The 17,106-nt window shown below is 37.9% G+C and overlaps 1 protein-coding gene across 2 annotated transcripts in view; it reads right to left on the bottom strand.

Annotated features, from left to right (window-relative positions):
• Nucleotides 1-225: 225 nt before the first annotated feature.
• The window catches only part of PCDH10 (protocadherin 10), a 64,504-nt gene continuing 47,623 nt past the window's right edge, over nucleotides 226-17,106 (bottom strand). Inside the window, exons 5-6 of one of the 2 annotated variants that reach the window (XM_085641485.1) lie at nucleotides 9,575-9,659; nucleotides 226-2,730 (exon numbers count right to left, since the gene is read on the bottom strand). In XM_085641485.1, coding sequence (XP_085497611.1) covers nucleotides 2,703-2,730; nucleotides 9,575-9,659 — 113 coding nt within the window. In that variant the 3' untranslated portion in view covers nucleotides 226-2,702. The remainder of the gene's footprint in view (nucleotides 2,731-9,574; nucleotides 9,660-17,106) is intronic. The other variant, XM_085641486.1, reaches the window with a different exon arrangement.

Here is a 17,106-nt window from a genome sequence, read left to right on the forward strand (position 1 = left end):
GCAAAGAGGTCCATTATGTGAGAGGCCACCTGAAACAAATTTAGTTATGTTGCATTAACTAACTGGGAAGCAGTGAGCTCCAATGCCCTTGCTTGCATTTAGCACCATTGCTCTGCCACTGACAATATCCCAGACCTCCAATGGAAGACAGGTGTGGAAACTATCCTCCAGCTACTGGAGTTATTTTAAATTAACTTACTCTTGTACCTAGTTCGATTAAACCTGATAAAAGATGCAAATTATGTAAGTGTTCTTCCTGGTACATGCTATGAGGTCAATAAAACCACAATATTCTTTAAAAGAACAGGAGCTCTGGAAATAAATCCAAAGATTGTGCGGGTATGATGGAAGAATGCATGTTGAGGTATGTCCACTATGTATTATCCACTGTTCCACTTGATAACTGTTTGACACTCAAAATAACAAAGGTCCTTTGCATTTCAATTTTTAAGTGCATATACTGAATGTAAAACCTAGGTGAAAAGTTCAACACTAGAAACAGGAGAAATCAAAATACAAAATATGGGTTAAGACCACATTGAACTTTTGCTTGCTATAAAAACTTACTTGAACGTTTCCAGACTAATACAAAAAAACAGTGCAGCACAATTACAATGTAAATACATGTTTAACTCAGTGTCAGAAGATCTGTGCGATAGCCAACATATCTGTAATGTAACAACTTCTAAATATCAATTTAAATATGTAAAAAATACTTTGTGAGCAATGCACCCTTCTGATATTAATGAACTCGAGTTTGCTAAGGCAGTAGAATCATAAAAAGTCTCCATTTGATAGAAGGAATAATGAGAGTCTTGGACGTTCAGTGATGGGTCTCTGCATCTTGTACAACATCAACAGGACAGCTATTCTTTTGATTCCAAAGGAGTGAGAATCTGCAAAACCGCAACTGCTTTTGAAATGTTTTGGGATCCTCACTTCAACCAGTGGAATTATTTCTCCAAGACGGATATCGTGCAGCAAAATCAAGAATGATGTGAAATTGAAAATGTACATGCTAGCAGCGGTTCCGAAGTCTTCTGTGGGTGGTAGAATCTACATTCAATACAATACAAATTGTTGTATGAAAGATGGTCAGCAGACAAGGGAAGATGGAATTCATCTCAAACGTGGGCAGAACACTGCTGCCCAAACTTCATTACGTATCGAAGATTTAGGGCCATTTTCTTTTTGCCAGGAATAGAATGTGAAGACAGAAGATACTTCAAAACACGCTTTGAATTATGAAAAAATAAAATAAAAATTCACCAGCTTTAATATTTTTTCAGTGATGCCTAAAATTCTGTTTACATAAATGTAAAGTTAAACTGTACGTTGTCTATATGGATAACTTTCTCTTTTTATAGAGCAGCTATTTTACTTACATTTTAAAACCATGGAAAAAATATTTTCATAGACACAGGTAATATTGAAGTGTTTAATAATGTGCCATGTTGCTAAGCTGAAACTTCCTTTGTGTAAAAAAAATGGATTGGAAAACATTATACCATATGATCTCTCCACTATCAAAAACATTTCTAGCCAGGATTAGAAGATATATTATATATTTAAGTTTCCACAAAACTATGCTAAAGAAAGGTACGTTTAAGTTATATGTTCTGGGGCATTTTTTAAAATAGTACTCTTCAGTTATATATCTTACATTGCAAACTGTACACATACCCAGTGTTGTTTTGAACAACATAAGCAGGTGAGTTCGTAGATCATTTTTTTTAAAACGTGAATGCCATCGTGAACTAAAATCCACAGAGTCAAAATAATGGAGACTGTAAGATTCCTTGATAATACATAGTGCTAAATCTGGTAGTATTGAGAGCTGCATCTTTGGCATTGAAATATCTGTACAACTATTAAACAAATTGTTGTAGTTTATACAGCTGCGACTTCCTATTTTCTTCTAATACAAGGACAAAAACAAACTGACCCAGAATGGAAAATGGGCATTGATGACGCTCTGCTATTTGCCAAGGACATCCTGGGTGCTCCTGTTTTTTTTGTTACTTGAGTGTGTGGTGTGGGCTGTAGGCATCAATATATAAAATCAACTAAGTTGTACACCTTTTCGGAAAATTATATATAATATATAATATATATATATATTTATATTTATTTAGAAGCTTTGAAATAGTACAGTAAACACTTTGAACACGGTGTATAAACTACAGAATGTCTTTGATATTTTGTGGGTCTGCAGATTAACAACATGTTTATGACCCACAGGTGAACGGAACATGACCACAATCTCTTGTAAAGTTTGAATAGTTTGGGAAACACTTGATCACACAAAAATTATATAAAAACAGTCAGGTTTAAAACAGTGATATTGCATTCAGAATGCACATAGTTCTTCCATCTGAACGGTTGGCTTCTTGTGGTGAATATAAACATCGAAAGGGCTCAGTGACATTTTGGAGAACGATATATAGTGCTGTAAACAGGCACACACTGATCGGGGAGGCAAGTTCGGTGGCCTCCTAAGTTTCCTTAGTTCCACACATATTTCAACTCATTTCTCAGGCCTGCTGAGAGCAATTAGGTCCAATCGTTGGCCATGATGTCTCCAACAGCACACTAATCCTTCAAGTTAGAGAAAACTGGATGGCCAAGATAATGAAGTTGAAAAGTTGATGCTTTTGTTGGTCGCCTTTTGTGCAAATCATGCTGCTTCTCGAAAGTCCTGCTCATTTGACTAGCATATCCTTTTCCGCGCTGTGGGAAAAAAATAAAGAGTGTTGTCAGCAAAATAACATCCTACAAATTATAAAAGGTTATGCTCATATGTCACCAAACGGATGTGTCACAAAAGAGTCCAAATAAAAGCAACCTAATTATAAATGTGCTACCAAATCAATCTCATTGGCTGAATTTGTATATGTTAGCATGTTTTTCTCAGCAACACAGTTGAAGTTACATGTGTTTACGAGCCTGTGTAAAAAAAATGCTAGAATGTTACACATTAACTCTGGAGTTTTTTTCTTCTTCTCGTTTTTTGATCCTCATTCACGAAACCAGTTGTTGGTGAAGGGATCTCTGTCTACAGCAAAACATTACTGTACCAGTCAAATCTATTTACACATCTTTGCATGACAATGGATGAAATTTGACAGCTTAGATTTCTATGAGATTCAACTCCACATAACCAACATCAGAACATGCAATGTAAACAAATGCGAAAAAGTAAGAGCTACAACTGAAATATCAAGATCACCTTGACCACTAAAGCAGACCTGTGATTGTGCATTGTGCATCCTCTTACTGGTTACATGTCTGAATACTGAGGTAAAAATATACTTACCTGCAACAATATAGCCTCCACATTATCGACAACCACTCCGTTGTCAAAGTAAGAAGATGCGGATCTAAGAATGCCTAATCTACACCTGTCCATATATACTTACATTGAAGAGATAGTGGTAGTTGATACTGTGTGGTACATATTATTGCTGTTTGGTATTAAAACCTCAATAGTGTTGTACCATGCTCCTCATACCAAGATTTTACTATATGGGTTAATACCATAAAGGAGTATGGAAGACTGGAGCTTCAGCTGATTAAGAAAAGCAATGTTGAAATTAAGGCATCTTTAATTAACATAATTGCTCTTTAAAAATACCTCTGTTTCTGAACTTAGCAGCTAGGATGCAAAGAAAATGCAATTTTGCTAAAAGTATTTATTTTGTTAGCCACTTCAAGTTATCACCACCACTGCAGTGGTGAGACAGTCCTTAGCCCACAATCTAAACTGCCACAACAATTAAAGAGGTAAATACTGAAATTAAGACAAATAATTTCAGTACAGAGAAAAGGAAGGATAGTAAGAGCATTAAAAACAAAAAGGCCTCAATGTAAATAACCTCTAAACGCCCAAGGCAATTACAAGGCCCATTGGAAATTCTAAGGTCCATTGGAACATAACAGATTGGTTATTTTTCACTGGGGCATTTTGGCAGCTTAAAACAGTAAAAATGATCTTGTAGAACTTCGGGAGGGCGTGGGTGAGCAATTGCTGGAGGAATTGGACCATAAATGCCAATTTCTACAGTAGTTATTGTCTTTATCATTTGAACCTCAGGGTTCCGAAGTTTAGCCTCTGTTAACAGCACCTCATAGAAATAAACAGATATATGTAACTCCAGAGGAGCAGACTTGATGGGCGCAGCCCTGTTTCTCTCATAATGAGGGTTAAAGTGTGAAAAGTTTACTTGCTTTAGTAGGTAGTAAAAGGTGTGGTGGGGACTGTTCAAATTGATTGATTTGTAAAGTAAGCAAGTGTACGTAAGGATTGAATGTAGCTTAAAAAATTACCTTTTGTCTGCATAAAATGTGTGCCAGTTTAAGTAGGGAAGTTTCTGGCATTCCAAATAAAATGAAAAGATCTTTTTGACTGGTGAATTTCAAATAAAATTTCTGATAAAGCTTAAGATATCAATCCAAATAATCTGTGACTTAGCCTAAACCCACATCCTGTGCACAAATGGGTACTTATGTAGGATGGACTTATGCATTCCTTTTTTTTATCAAATTTGCACTTTCTGCAGTGCAAGTGCTACATACCATGTAAATGCATGCTCTACAGCGAGCAATATGGAAACGAGGAATGGCAGCCTGGCAGCCGTTGCTCAGAGTTTCTGTGCCATGATGCCTGAACTTCTGCACTAACTCTTCCTCCTATGTCTGCGTTTACTATCACACATGATGAAGATATCACTTCTAGAAGTAGCATAGCACTTCAAGAAATAAGAGGACCTCCATCTACCTTCGGTACACTACAAACAGAAGAGAAAAAATGTTGTGAAGCAAGACACCCATACATGTGCATCATCTACAGTGATTTGTATCTCTTTACATGTAACACACTTCATGATGAGGATGAGGTGCTAATAAATATAGCATACTAATACCTAAAAAGAGTGTGCTGGCACTTCATCTTCGTTTATGTTTAAAGAAGCAAGACAGGTAGAAAACAATTCAGATCTGTGTCAGAGATAACACATATTCGCTGCTAATAAAAGTGCATACCATATAGGAATACGAGAGTGCCAGATGTAGTAACAGATTACCAAAACTGATACGATGGCAGGTGGTAAAAACATAACATTATGCATTGAGCATGGACGTTACTTTAAAGGACAAGCATGGCAATGCCAATAGGTCTGGCTTTAAAGGAATGTAGTGTGGTAATGTGAAGCCTTTCAAGTAAATAGCATGGGACTGGATATAATTTTGCATAGAAGCAAAGAACTGTAGAATAATACTTGTGTAGGTTAAAATCCCAGGTGAAAGTTGTAATATCAAGCCAGGCCTAAACATACATGTAGGTTAATGACTACCCACCTCCCATCTGTCCTGCTGGAGACGCAAAACACCATGAATTAACTAGTTATCTAAAACACTCTTATGGAAGTATAATGTCATGTGTGTGCCCCTGAAAGATCAAGCTCAGGCAGCTGAATAAATAAACAAAAAAATGAACACAACTGCGTACAAGTCGGGACTTTTCTGTGGAAGCACACAACTTCTGCCCAATCAAAACATGTACTCCTGGCTCACAACATGTGGACAAACCTAAAGCTCCTATCAAGTACTGCCCACAGAAGTGTCAGTTCACAGCTGCACTGTCAAGACAGATCATAAGCAACTATTACAGATACGTGCAGCAGTTATGAACAGAGAAAGAAAGTTAACTAAACTTAAATAGTTTACTTGTGGCTGCTTCAAGAGCCTAATCTTAATCAAATAGATCCTCTCATAAAGAAAATTAAGAAATAATGAAATCTTACTAGATCTAGAGAAGTTTCGAGAACAGTAAATGTACATGCTATTTTGGTCACAAGCTAATTATTTGTTTATTAGTAATGTTATCTAGGCAGCGTATGACCTAGTCACAACATTTCACATTTGAATAGTACATTGAGTGACCACGCAAAGGTTATGTGAAAATGATAGCTAGCGCTATATAAAACTTATAAATAAATAAAGTGGTGGAACTGTGAGCAACAAATGTCAAACAGCTTGTGGCGTTGAACAATCTCTATTTCCCCTCTCCATGACTATATTGTGAAAGGGACTTCACAAGTTGAGGGGGAGAGGTATATCACAGATATGATGTAGCTTCCAGCTCCTACAGTGGCACCTTGCTGGAGGCCACTGTTGGACAGGTGGCTAAGTATGAATGTTTCTCTCATTGTATTTTTGAGTCTAAACTTTTACATTCATATTAATTACTTATCTGTTTTATTTTTTATTAATTATGTGGTTCCTTGTGTGTATCATTAATAAATCTTAACCAGCAAATCTATGTGTTGAATGCAGAGTCAAGGACGTCATTCACATTTACAGGCACACAAAAGTGGGCTCTATTGGCAAACAAGTTAGCTAAAAAAGTGGCCCACATTTTCAAATCAGGCCAGTTGTAAACTATTAAAGACACATTGTATGTGTACTTTGCAAGGTATGAAATACTGCAGGCATTTGTGGTTGCTGCAGGCAATGTTTGTGGTGATATCAGGGGAATCATCAGTAAACACCGGCCCATCTAGCCATAAAACAGACCCCCAAACTGCTAATTACCTGCCCGCATTGATCTGTCAGAGCAGCCCATCGGGAATTTCCTGATTGCCCAATAGGTCAGCCCGATGCTGACTCACTATAATCTGTGATACCTGGCTCCAAGACGTGCAAGCTCAAGCAGTGCATCAAAAGACCCTGTGCTACAAGAAGCCATCCTATTAGTTGCCTTAGTCATTTTAAAGATCAGCAAAACCTAGGAATCAGTGCACACACAGCCATGCTGAGACTCCTCAACTAGCGTCAGGCTGCATCACAATTTAAACATCCACTGTTAAAGCCAATAATACTGACTTCAATGTGTTAATGCATTCAAACAGCATTAGTGCATGTCTGTCTTTTCATGCATTACCACTTTAAAGACAGATATTGTTTAGCCAGTGCTTGTTTTGCGTCAAGCAACTGGATTGTGCACCTTTATGCACGTGGCTCTCTAGGTGAGTGTGGCAGGATGCCCATTCTACAGTATATTTAGAAGAATTGTTAACAATAGTGCTCGCGGACAGCTGTGCTGTTAAATCAGACCTAATTAAAGCTGCTAAAATAAAACCACTCAACTTGCAGAGAGACTGCTCTTCCCACATAGACTCATGTTCAATTTCCTACTTGAATAGAGGGGTCTTTTCGAAGATGAACTATTTTAAAGCACTTTCATTCTTAAGGACGCCCCCATGTTTTTCAACTTTATTCCGTACTACACAGTTGACATTCCACTGACACTACCAGATCCGATAAGGGTTTATCTTCTTTATGGCTTTTGTACTGACCTTGGGATGATGGCAATCAATCACATACAATATTTTTTGTACGCATTTACAAAGGATTTTTTTTTTGAATGTCTAATAGATGAGAAAACTATGCGGCCAGCTGAAAAAGAGATGCTATGAAAGCTCGCATTTATATTATAAATGCAGTAAGTTGCCTAACAGCGTAATTAGCACAAAATTAAAATGGAAACGCAATCACCACAAAAGTGAAATGAGAGAAGAATACAGAACAACAGGTTCAAAGGAAAGGAGAAATAGAACAAAATGGAGTGAAACAATGCAAGGAAGAGTGCGATAAATAAAATAACCAAGCTTTCTGTTCCACTATGCAAGATATTTTTAGTGCTTCGACAATCGCTCTGAATAAAATGAAAACATTTTGTTTGCAGAAATGTTTATTCGGAAAGTTGTGTGACCTTTTGCTTTTTTGTCAGCTTCTCCTTCGATTTTTCAATCACCAACAGTCAGAGTAAATTGGGAACTGTTTCGAAAGCACTGCACATGCATTCTACGCTCCATAGTTCAATACAGTTAAGTAACATTACAAATTGGAAAATTCCGTCAAAGGCAGCACAGCAATCTATTCAGAGGAGACATTACTTTGATGCTTCGAAAGAAAAGGATTGAAGTTATAGTGGAGCTTTTCATGAAACTTCTCAGGGAGGTCACAGGTCAAGGTGGGGAAGGCGGCTGTAATGGTCGGGAATTCTATTGTTACACTTGTAAACATTGGCATGCTTATAAAAAGCAATGCCTTTGATAGTGAAGACAGGGGTGTAGAGAATATAAAGAATCCATTAATTCCATAATGAACATGAGCTGTGCAGCCTAAATATCGACCCCGGAATATACATAGGACAAAATATCCAGGCATAGATTTTATAAAATATATATATATTGACAGGTAAGAAAGTCTACATTTTCTATACTTAACTCCACATAATGTACCAGTGTGGTACATATAGCTTCAAGGTAAGTGATGTGGAGTTAAAAATTGTAAATGCATGCTTCCATGTACGCACTCTCTTTTCAATATTTAGTCACTTGATATTCTTATACCACAATATTCTGGCAGGAGCGGCTCCTCTGCTATGGCGAAGAAGCGACGCCCCACCTGCCAGCAGCAAAAAAATAAAAATAAAGCGATAATAAACCCTTGTTTATTATTCTTTTATTTTTGCTCTGGAGCCGGGGCTTTAGGGAGGGGTCAAGGAGGTGATAGTCTGGTAAAGGAGTGTTTTGCACTGCTATTCAGTGCGCATGACGGTCTGAAGCCAGCCATACCGTCATTCGCACTGAAGTTCTTTCCAACATGAGCTGCATTGCCGGGTTGGAGGTGGCATAGGCTTCCAGTCTAACAGGGAGCGCAAGTCATCGGTGCTTAGGCAAATCCTGACATTGCTTTCAGCAGCATGAAAGCATTGTTAGGACTGCCTGCAGTGGACTCTGGGAGCCTGTGCCTGGAGTGGAGAGGGGTGCGATGCGGTGATGCGGCAGGTAAGTGTTTTTTAACATTTATTCTATTTGTTTCGGTCATCCGTCAATCCATCCCCCATACTCCTCCTGCCCTCCACTCTATCCACACACCGGTCGCTACTATATTCTGGAGGTCGACAATCGAGCATGAGGCAGAGGTGCCCCGATACATTTGCATGGAGGAGACAGGACACAGAGATGGAATACCTAACAGTTGGAATTGCATGTTTATAAGTAGGGGAGCCACATTAGGCAGGCACGAGGGGGACAGAAGCAAGGTTTAAGAGATGTGAGAAGGTAACTGGAATAACACATTTCTAAAAGGAAAACTGCAGGAGTATTTTGAATCTAGGAAATTGAATACGTGGTGTAATGCCATTAGTGACAGTGTGATGAGACAAAGTTTGAGTGCCTAAGCTGAGACGAGTAACTCAATTTTTCTGTTAATGATTGTAACAGAAATATATTCCTCACAACACTAATGTCAATTTAAGCAGTGCTCCCCCCAAACAAATCCCATAAGTTTAACAGCATGAAACATTTGGCTTGTGACTCAGTTCACGAACTGTGTATTCACTGACCATTACTCATTTATATTGGAGACGGTAACGAGCACAGTATTGCTAATTACAAACTAGCTCATGTATCAGACAATTACTAAGTAATAAAAACTATGTATCACTTTCCGATCAGTGTTTATAAGAATTACATATTTGTATAAATGGGTACATGCATCAGCCCACCTTTGGTTAGGTGCCTCTCTTTGCTTAGAAGTCCGTGACATGGCAACCCTGGAATAGTTTTTCACTTTAATCCTCCAGTCAATGTCTATATAATACAGTAAAAAGAAAATGTTTTGGAATTATAGCATTCTAATGAAATATTGGGCATCTTTGAAATCTGTGATTGTATGTGGTATTAACTGAATCCATATTATCTTCTATTAAGTACATGCTAGAACTCGGACCCTCAGGTATTCTTTGTAACACTTGCTTCCCTGAGTTTGCAAATGTATTTAATTTACACACATAAATGTATTTTATCGAACCGTCTTTATCTCTTTCCAAGATATTCATTTATCACATTAAAAAGATAATATCAAATTAGAGCTTCCTGTGGCGAAAACATATCCTTACTAGAATTTTATGAGATCACCGTAAAATTACATATAATGCAAGGTACTGCCTCTCAAATGAATGTGTACTTTTTCATTTTTAAAAAGTAGGGACTTAGAGGTGGTTTTGTGGATGGAACCAGAACAAATCATTGGTAGTATTACTATAAGGTTATGCACAGTACCTAAAATTGTTTATATCTTTAATAACTAGCTATGATGTGCTGCTACACCACTATTATCAGCATTTGTATGAACTCTGCTTCAAAGAGCAAATCTGTCGCCTAAAAGGAATCAAAACGGTGAATCACCACCTTTCCTAATAATAAACACTTTCTAATGATACCACTAGTCAGAACAGACTTGCCCCTTCTGTTTCCCAACGACATCCTAATGAAAATACTGGGCTATCTGATCAAGTTACACCATATCAAGAAAAACGTAGAAAAAGATAGTAGCAGTGATCCTTATATCAACTAAGAAGGAGGTTGATCCAACCGAAGGTGTATTGTGAGAACTCAAACTTAATTGCGTTCCAAGCACAAACCACACTCCAAAAGACATTGGAAAGCATTTACAAACTGTAATGAAGCCTACGAATGTACCGTTCAGATTACCATAAAAATACTGCCTACAAATGGTGTACTGTAAAATGTAAAGTAGGCGAAACTATTTGTTTTTCATGGTATGGTCACAAATGTGTTGCAAACTCATAGCTGCTGATTGAAGTAACATGTTCTGCAGAGGAAACATTTGTTATTCCCACATTCTTTCTCCATATAATATATTAACTTAAAACATGGTGGTGGGCCAAACCAAGTTTTTGGAAAAAATATATCTTAAAGAAGGCGTAGGTCTGGTGACTACTGAACACTTAGCCTGATCCTGTTTCAAATGTACACTGCGCATGCCTTTTCTCCTTCAGGGAATCCATTTGGATGAATAAAGGAAATCTACGATAAGCCGCAAATGGTAAGTCTACATAGGAATGTGATGGGATTTCTAACCTAAGTACTGAAGTAACCTAATCTCCTCAAACCAAATATGGCCCCTCCCTAGCATTATTCTCTCCTTTTCAAAATAACCAATTCCTATCACCTGTCTGTTGTTATGTTGGGGATGGGCCATCTCAACTATGGATATTGCCAAGGGGTGTTTGATGTTTGAACCCCGTGTTTATCAGCAGCCATGGTGGCTGCCATGACGTCAAGACTGAGTAAATAAAGGGGCCCTGGGAGCGTACTTCGTGGTTCATTAGAGTCACAATCGACACCAGTGTGACACAGAGTGTTTTATTCATTTATCGCCTTCTGCTGTCAAAGGCCAAACGTGTGGGAACACACATCTCTTACCATCCGAAATTGTCTTTTTGTTTCTCTTCAACCACTTTTGGATATATAGGTTGTTCCAGGAGGACTGTTCTATACACATAAAAGCACCTGCATTGTGGGCAATTACAAGTCTATGGAAAAGAATTCCAAAACCTAAAAAAACAGTAAATGAAACAATTCAACTATTTCAGAAAAACCTTCAAGAGAAGTATCCATTACTGTCGGCTTCGCCCCTAAAAAAATAATAAATCTTGTCTTCATATGGTGGATGGAATTCTAGGAAGTCAATGTTGAGAAACAGCTGCCCTTAGATTCATGATGGTGGACGCCGAAGTAAAACGGATAATTCTAATCCTATCAAAAAATATACTTCAGTGAAATGATATACATCTGCACCAGCCAAGCACAGTGCAGACTAACTGCACAAAATGAATTAATTTTTGATAGAATGAAACACTCTTTTAAACTTAACTTCTTGAAAAGCATTTTATAAGCCTTTTTTACAAAATCTTCTTAAAATGTTATTGTTCACTTTAGCTCACTCAAAATTTCACAGATAAATATAAAAATGAAAAGAAAATCGCGTAGAGTTCTTTCTGAGCCTTCTTTTTACGTTATAATAAACACTTCTATGAACAAAAAACTGTTCATCTGATTGATTACATTTGCTACTAATTTAACCAGAGTGAGCCAAAGTCTCAAAGAAAATACTCCAGTAGATGTACTTATAGTCTGTATTTTCAACCGTTTTGGAAATCACGGAATACTCCAAGATAATTCATGAGAGTTATGATTATTAGAAATACAGCTCTGAAATTCTGGTCATTTTCTCTAAATGTATTGATGTTGGGAAAAGTGTTCTCTAAGAGGTAGTGGAAACTCGCACATTGGTACATATTACCTTCCTAGGTATCCCCGCCCCTGGGTTTGCTCATGCATAAAATTATATGACTTTTTTTTTGTGATAATTTTTTTATTGAGCAGAGCTTTCAGAGAAAACATTCCATGTTAATGCATTACAAAAATTAACGTCCCATTTCACAGCTTATTAAACAAAATTCAAAAAGTTTTTTACAACCTTGATATAGAATCGCAACTAAACAGAATTTTTATCGTTCTACAAGATATTTCCAAGTCCGAGAAAATATTTTAGTTGCCCCCGTTCGTTTAGCATAAGCTTCTTCTAATTTTTTTGTACGTAACATTTTATTTAACCAATTCTCAAACTCAGGTACTTCCAGTGATCTCCAATTTTGTAGAATTAAAGAACGAGGAACCAACATTGAAATAGCAAGAAAAAGCCTCTCAAGTTTTCGACAATAAAACCTCCCTACTAGTAGTACCAAACAGTACTGCTTCTGCTATTGGATGAAACGGTTTTTGAATTGCCTGGCTAAAATACCCAAATATTTTCTCCCAAAACACTCCCAATTTAGGACACAAGAAAAATATATGCCTCCAACCCCCTTCCAATGGGGTGCAACAACGAAAGCACCTATTTTCCACCACAGGGTACATTTTATTTAGAGCCTTAGGAGTCTAGTAGGCCATCCAGTGCGAAAAAAAGCCATTCTTTTACAATTGGCAGCTCAAAGAGTCTTATTTGCTGTTGTAGCTATTTTATGCCATTCTTGGTAGGAAAAAACACATTGGGTTTCAGAAGCGACTTTCTCCAAAAACTTTAAGACCAGAGGAGATTCGTCTTGTGTTCACATTAAACTATATCAATTGCCGGCCCCACTCATATTGGAGGTACACAAAGCGATAGCTGCCTTTGAGGGGGAACTATTAAGTAAAAGATTATGTTTCTTAAAGAAATTAACTTTTTGAATAAATACAAAGAATGCGGGCTTGTTATGGCCATAGCATCTGGCCTGAACTTCTTCCCAGGTAATCATCCTCCCCTGAATAATAAACTGATTGACTACCCCCAAGCCTACATCATGCCAGGTTTTAAACTGGGTTGAATGAAAATGGAGGCCCAGCTCTCTACACTCATTTAGTTTTAAGGAGTAAAAACCAGCAAATCCACTCTGTTTAAAAGCAGAACGATGTCTGTTCGAAGAATCCAAAAGAGTTTTATACCTAGTTTTTTTTTAAAGTTTAGCAGTTTTAAGAAATGTGGGTATTTGAGTTCCAGCTTCTTGGATCATCTTGTTTATAACAAAATTGTCTATCCGTTTAGTTTTAGATAGTAAACAAGCAGTGAAGTCCAAAAATGCAGATTCATAATATAGACAAATATTCGGCAGTATTAAGCCACCCAATTGAGTATCTAGTTGTAAAACCGGGAATTTGACTTTAGCGGCCTTTTTGTTCCAAATAAAGGATCTAATCATAGAATTGATTCCTTTAAAATAACTGAGATTCATCTTGATTGGGATATTAGAAAAAATAAATATCAATAAAGGTAATATAGACATCTTAATGAGCACCACTCGACCTATCAGGGTTAACGAAAGGCTGGCCCATTTTTCGAGTTATATCTGAATTTTAATACTGGTTGCCTCATAATCCAGTTTCGCCAACTGACCATATTGTGCTGTGACGAAAATCCCCAAATATCGTATGGGCTCAGTCTTTAAAGCCTGCTGTTTTAGATTCTCAGGCAAAATCTCAGCCCCCGTATTTAAAATTATAATCTCGGTTTTGCTGGGGTTAATTTTGTATCCCCCCATTTATTCGTATTTTTTAAATTCCGTCAAAATCAGTTCTATGTTTGGCTTATCGGGAGACAAATACAGGATGGTATGATCAGCAAATAGTTTTAATTTTGCCATGCCACCAATTGGAGCTTTAATACCCAGATTAGCACGTATTTTAATTGCTAATGGTTCTATAAAAAAAGTGAACAAAAGGGGTGAAAGAGGGCAGCCTTGCCTGGTCTCCCGATTGATATCAACTGAACCTATTTGATCGCCATTAATTACTAATGTAGCCTGCGCCCCTTGATAGATATTTTGCAACATTGAGATTACTTGAACCGGGATCCCCAACCTTTAAAGCCCAAAAAATAAAGCGTCCCAATTAAATAAATCAAAGGCTTTTTCTGCATCGACCATCATTATGCAAGCTGATGTCTTATTGACGTTGAAATAATCAAGAGCTTGTATCAAGTAGCCTGTATTTGAGGACATAGTACGCCCGGCTACAAAACCTTTTTGATAAGTATGGATTACTTCCTTAGCCAAGGGAGTAAAACGCTGTGCCCAGATCTTCATCATAATTTTGTAGTCTGCGTTCAAGAGGCTAATCGGTCTGAATGAGTTCACATTATTTGGTGGTTTACCCTTTTTCATAAAGCTGACTACAATCGCCCTCTTGAACTCCGGGGAGACCGAACCACCAGCTTTGATATAATTAAAAAGTTTCTAGAGAAATGGGGTCAGCTCTTTAGCAAATAGTTTTTAAAATTCGATAGGAATTCCATCTTCGCCACAAGCTTTTGCCCCTGCAAATGATTTTATAACTGCCGAAATCTCTGATCCAGTAATTTCATTTTGTAGTGGAGTAGCTGCATTCTGCGATATTTTAGGTAGTTGTACTTTGGTAAAATATTCATGGATCGCATCCATGCTGGTCGAATATTTTGTAGTATATAATTGTTGGTAGTGCTAAACAAAGACCTGAGCAATATCAACTCTCTCAGTTACCATAAGATTAGTTTTTGGATCTATTATTTCCAAAATACAGGCTGATTCCTGTTGAGCCTTTTTTGACCAAGCTAGCATTTTCCCCACCATTTGGCTTTCTTCTTAAACCTTTTGTACTATTAATTTCTCATAAATAGTCTCTCAATGCCTTTTTGCCTCTTCCCACTGACCCCGTGATGAGGAAGTTAGCGATTTAGAAGCTCTTTCGAGAGATCGCTGAAGCTCTGCAATTATTTCTAGTCGTTCCCTAGCTTTTCCTGCTGATACAGCTATCATCTGGCCTCGGGCCGCAGCTTTAAAGCCACCCCAAACAGAGAAAATATCCGCCGTTCCTTCATTAATGTTATAGTATTCTAAAATTACTCCCTAAACTGTTCAAGCCACAAAGAATTTTGAAGAATTAGGTGACTTAACTGCTCAGATGCACTGAGGGTGAGATCAGGGAAAAATGTGGACGGATAACCTCAGGTATACTTTCATACACTCCAAATGCACTAATTGCTGCTGTGCTGCCAGACGAAGAATCTCTTGGATATATATTCTCAGACCAGACCAGAAATAAACAGAATATGGAGGCCGACAATAGCCACTAGACCCTTGTCTATCATTCTCATATTCACCATAGTGAATCTGTCTTATTTTTTAGGTTTCGATTTTGCTAGCAATTATTCCGACAATTATTTAGAACCATTTAGCCACTCAAACAGAAGTAGCCAACCTCTTCTAAACATAAACATTTATTTTGAAAGCACAATAAAAGTAAATTAAATTAAAAAGACAACTGTAACAATATCTGCTTCAAGTTCAAATCAAACCTGCATTCTCTGCTCAATCATGATGTGTATTTAATACATGAATCTAACAACAATTATATGTTTGTTAATATAGCACTTCCTACACCCATGTCATAACTCTGCAAGTACTGTTCCACAACTCGACGGAGCTCATTATATCAACTTGTTGTGTTGCTAGCGTTCATACTTGTGACCTGCAGGTTACACGTAGATCAAAGCAGCATGTGCTCAAAACCTGTAAATCATCCAAATGTCTAGCACATGTTTTGTACTATATTTAAGTACCATGTGCTAAAGTTGAATACCGGCTAGGGCATAAACTAAAAATTCATCATATAACCCAACAAAGTTACCATTCTAGGGGCCTTATCTGATTTTAGCACTGAAAATTGCAGACTGACATGTTACTATGTAGTCATATGAAACTCAAACCTACCAGACATGGCTGCCAAAACCGTTGAATTACATTCAGTACGGCAGCAGTCCTTCATCGAGTATTACAAACAATCCTCCTATGGGAGTACATCTGTTGTATTTAAAAGGCATCACGTGCTGTGTTAATGCCTTTTAAACAAGCATTGAGAAAGGCCAACGCCGAAGCGCGTCTGCTGGCATTAAAATGATGATAAATTTGCCCTGCCAGTGCCCCGTATTTTCCTTCTGGAGATTTGGAACATTATATGTAACGTGGACCCACGCCCCACGACATGGAGGCACCTGTCCAGAGTGCAGTAGGTAAATTGCAGACTTGGAAGCTGTGATATATATATTTGATGCCCTGAGACCTAATAGGACATTTAGTCCTATGTCTATGTCTGTTCCTGTCCCGGTTTTTCGATATGAAAATCTGGTCACACTATCCAAGTTCCTACTTCCAGTTTACATCAGCAGATGCTCGGTCTGGGTCTGTGTTGTTCTCCTCCCCTGTTGCCTGCACTCACAATTCCCGGTAATGCAGGTCCACAATGGAAGCCATTCTCCCAAGTATTTAATAACTGTAATCTACATGGTGGTTGGCCATGCTTGAAGCTCACACTGTCAGTTATATGCTGACAGTCCAGTGATGCCGCCGGATCACTAGGCGGCAGGTGAGACTGGAGGACGAATCGGACACTGAGACCAGCAGAACCAGATAAATCATTGCAGGCAATATGGGTCCAATGAGCATGATGGGCATGGACGAACAGGTACCCATCATCATAGGTTGTGGGGACAGAAGAGTACACACACAGTTAAGAGAGGGCCGGTGGTGGACTTGAGTCAGGTTAAATGGGGCAAACACAAACATGCGTAGAAAAGAACACTAGCAAGATTTATCCTTACATGTATTGTGTCATTCTTTCATGTGTGACCCTGCTTGTAGCATGACTCCTTGCCACACAG

This window comes from Triturus cristatus, chromosome 2_2, assembly GCF_964204655.1.
Source record: "Triturus cristatus chromosome 2_2, aTriCri1.1, whole genome shotgun sequence".
Classification (NCBI taxonomy): domain Eukaryota; kingdom Metazoa; phylum Chordata; class Amphibia; order Caudata; family Salamandridae; genus Triturus; species Triturus cristatus.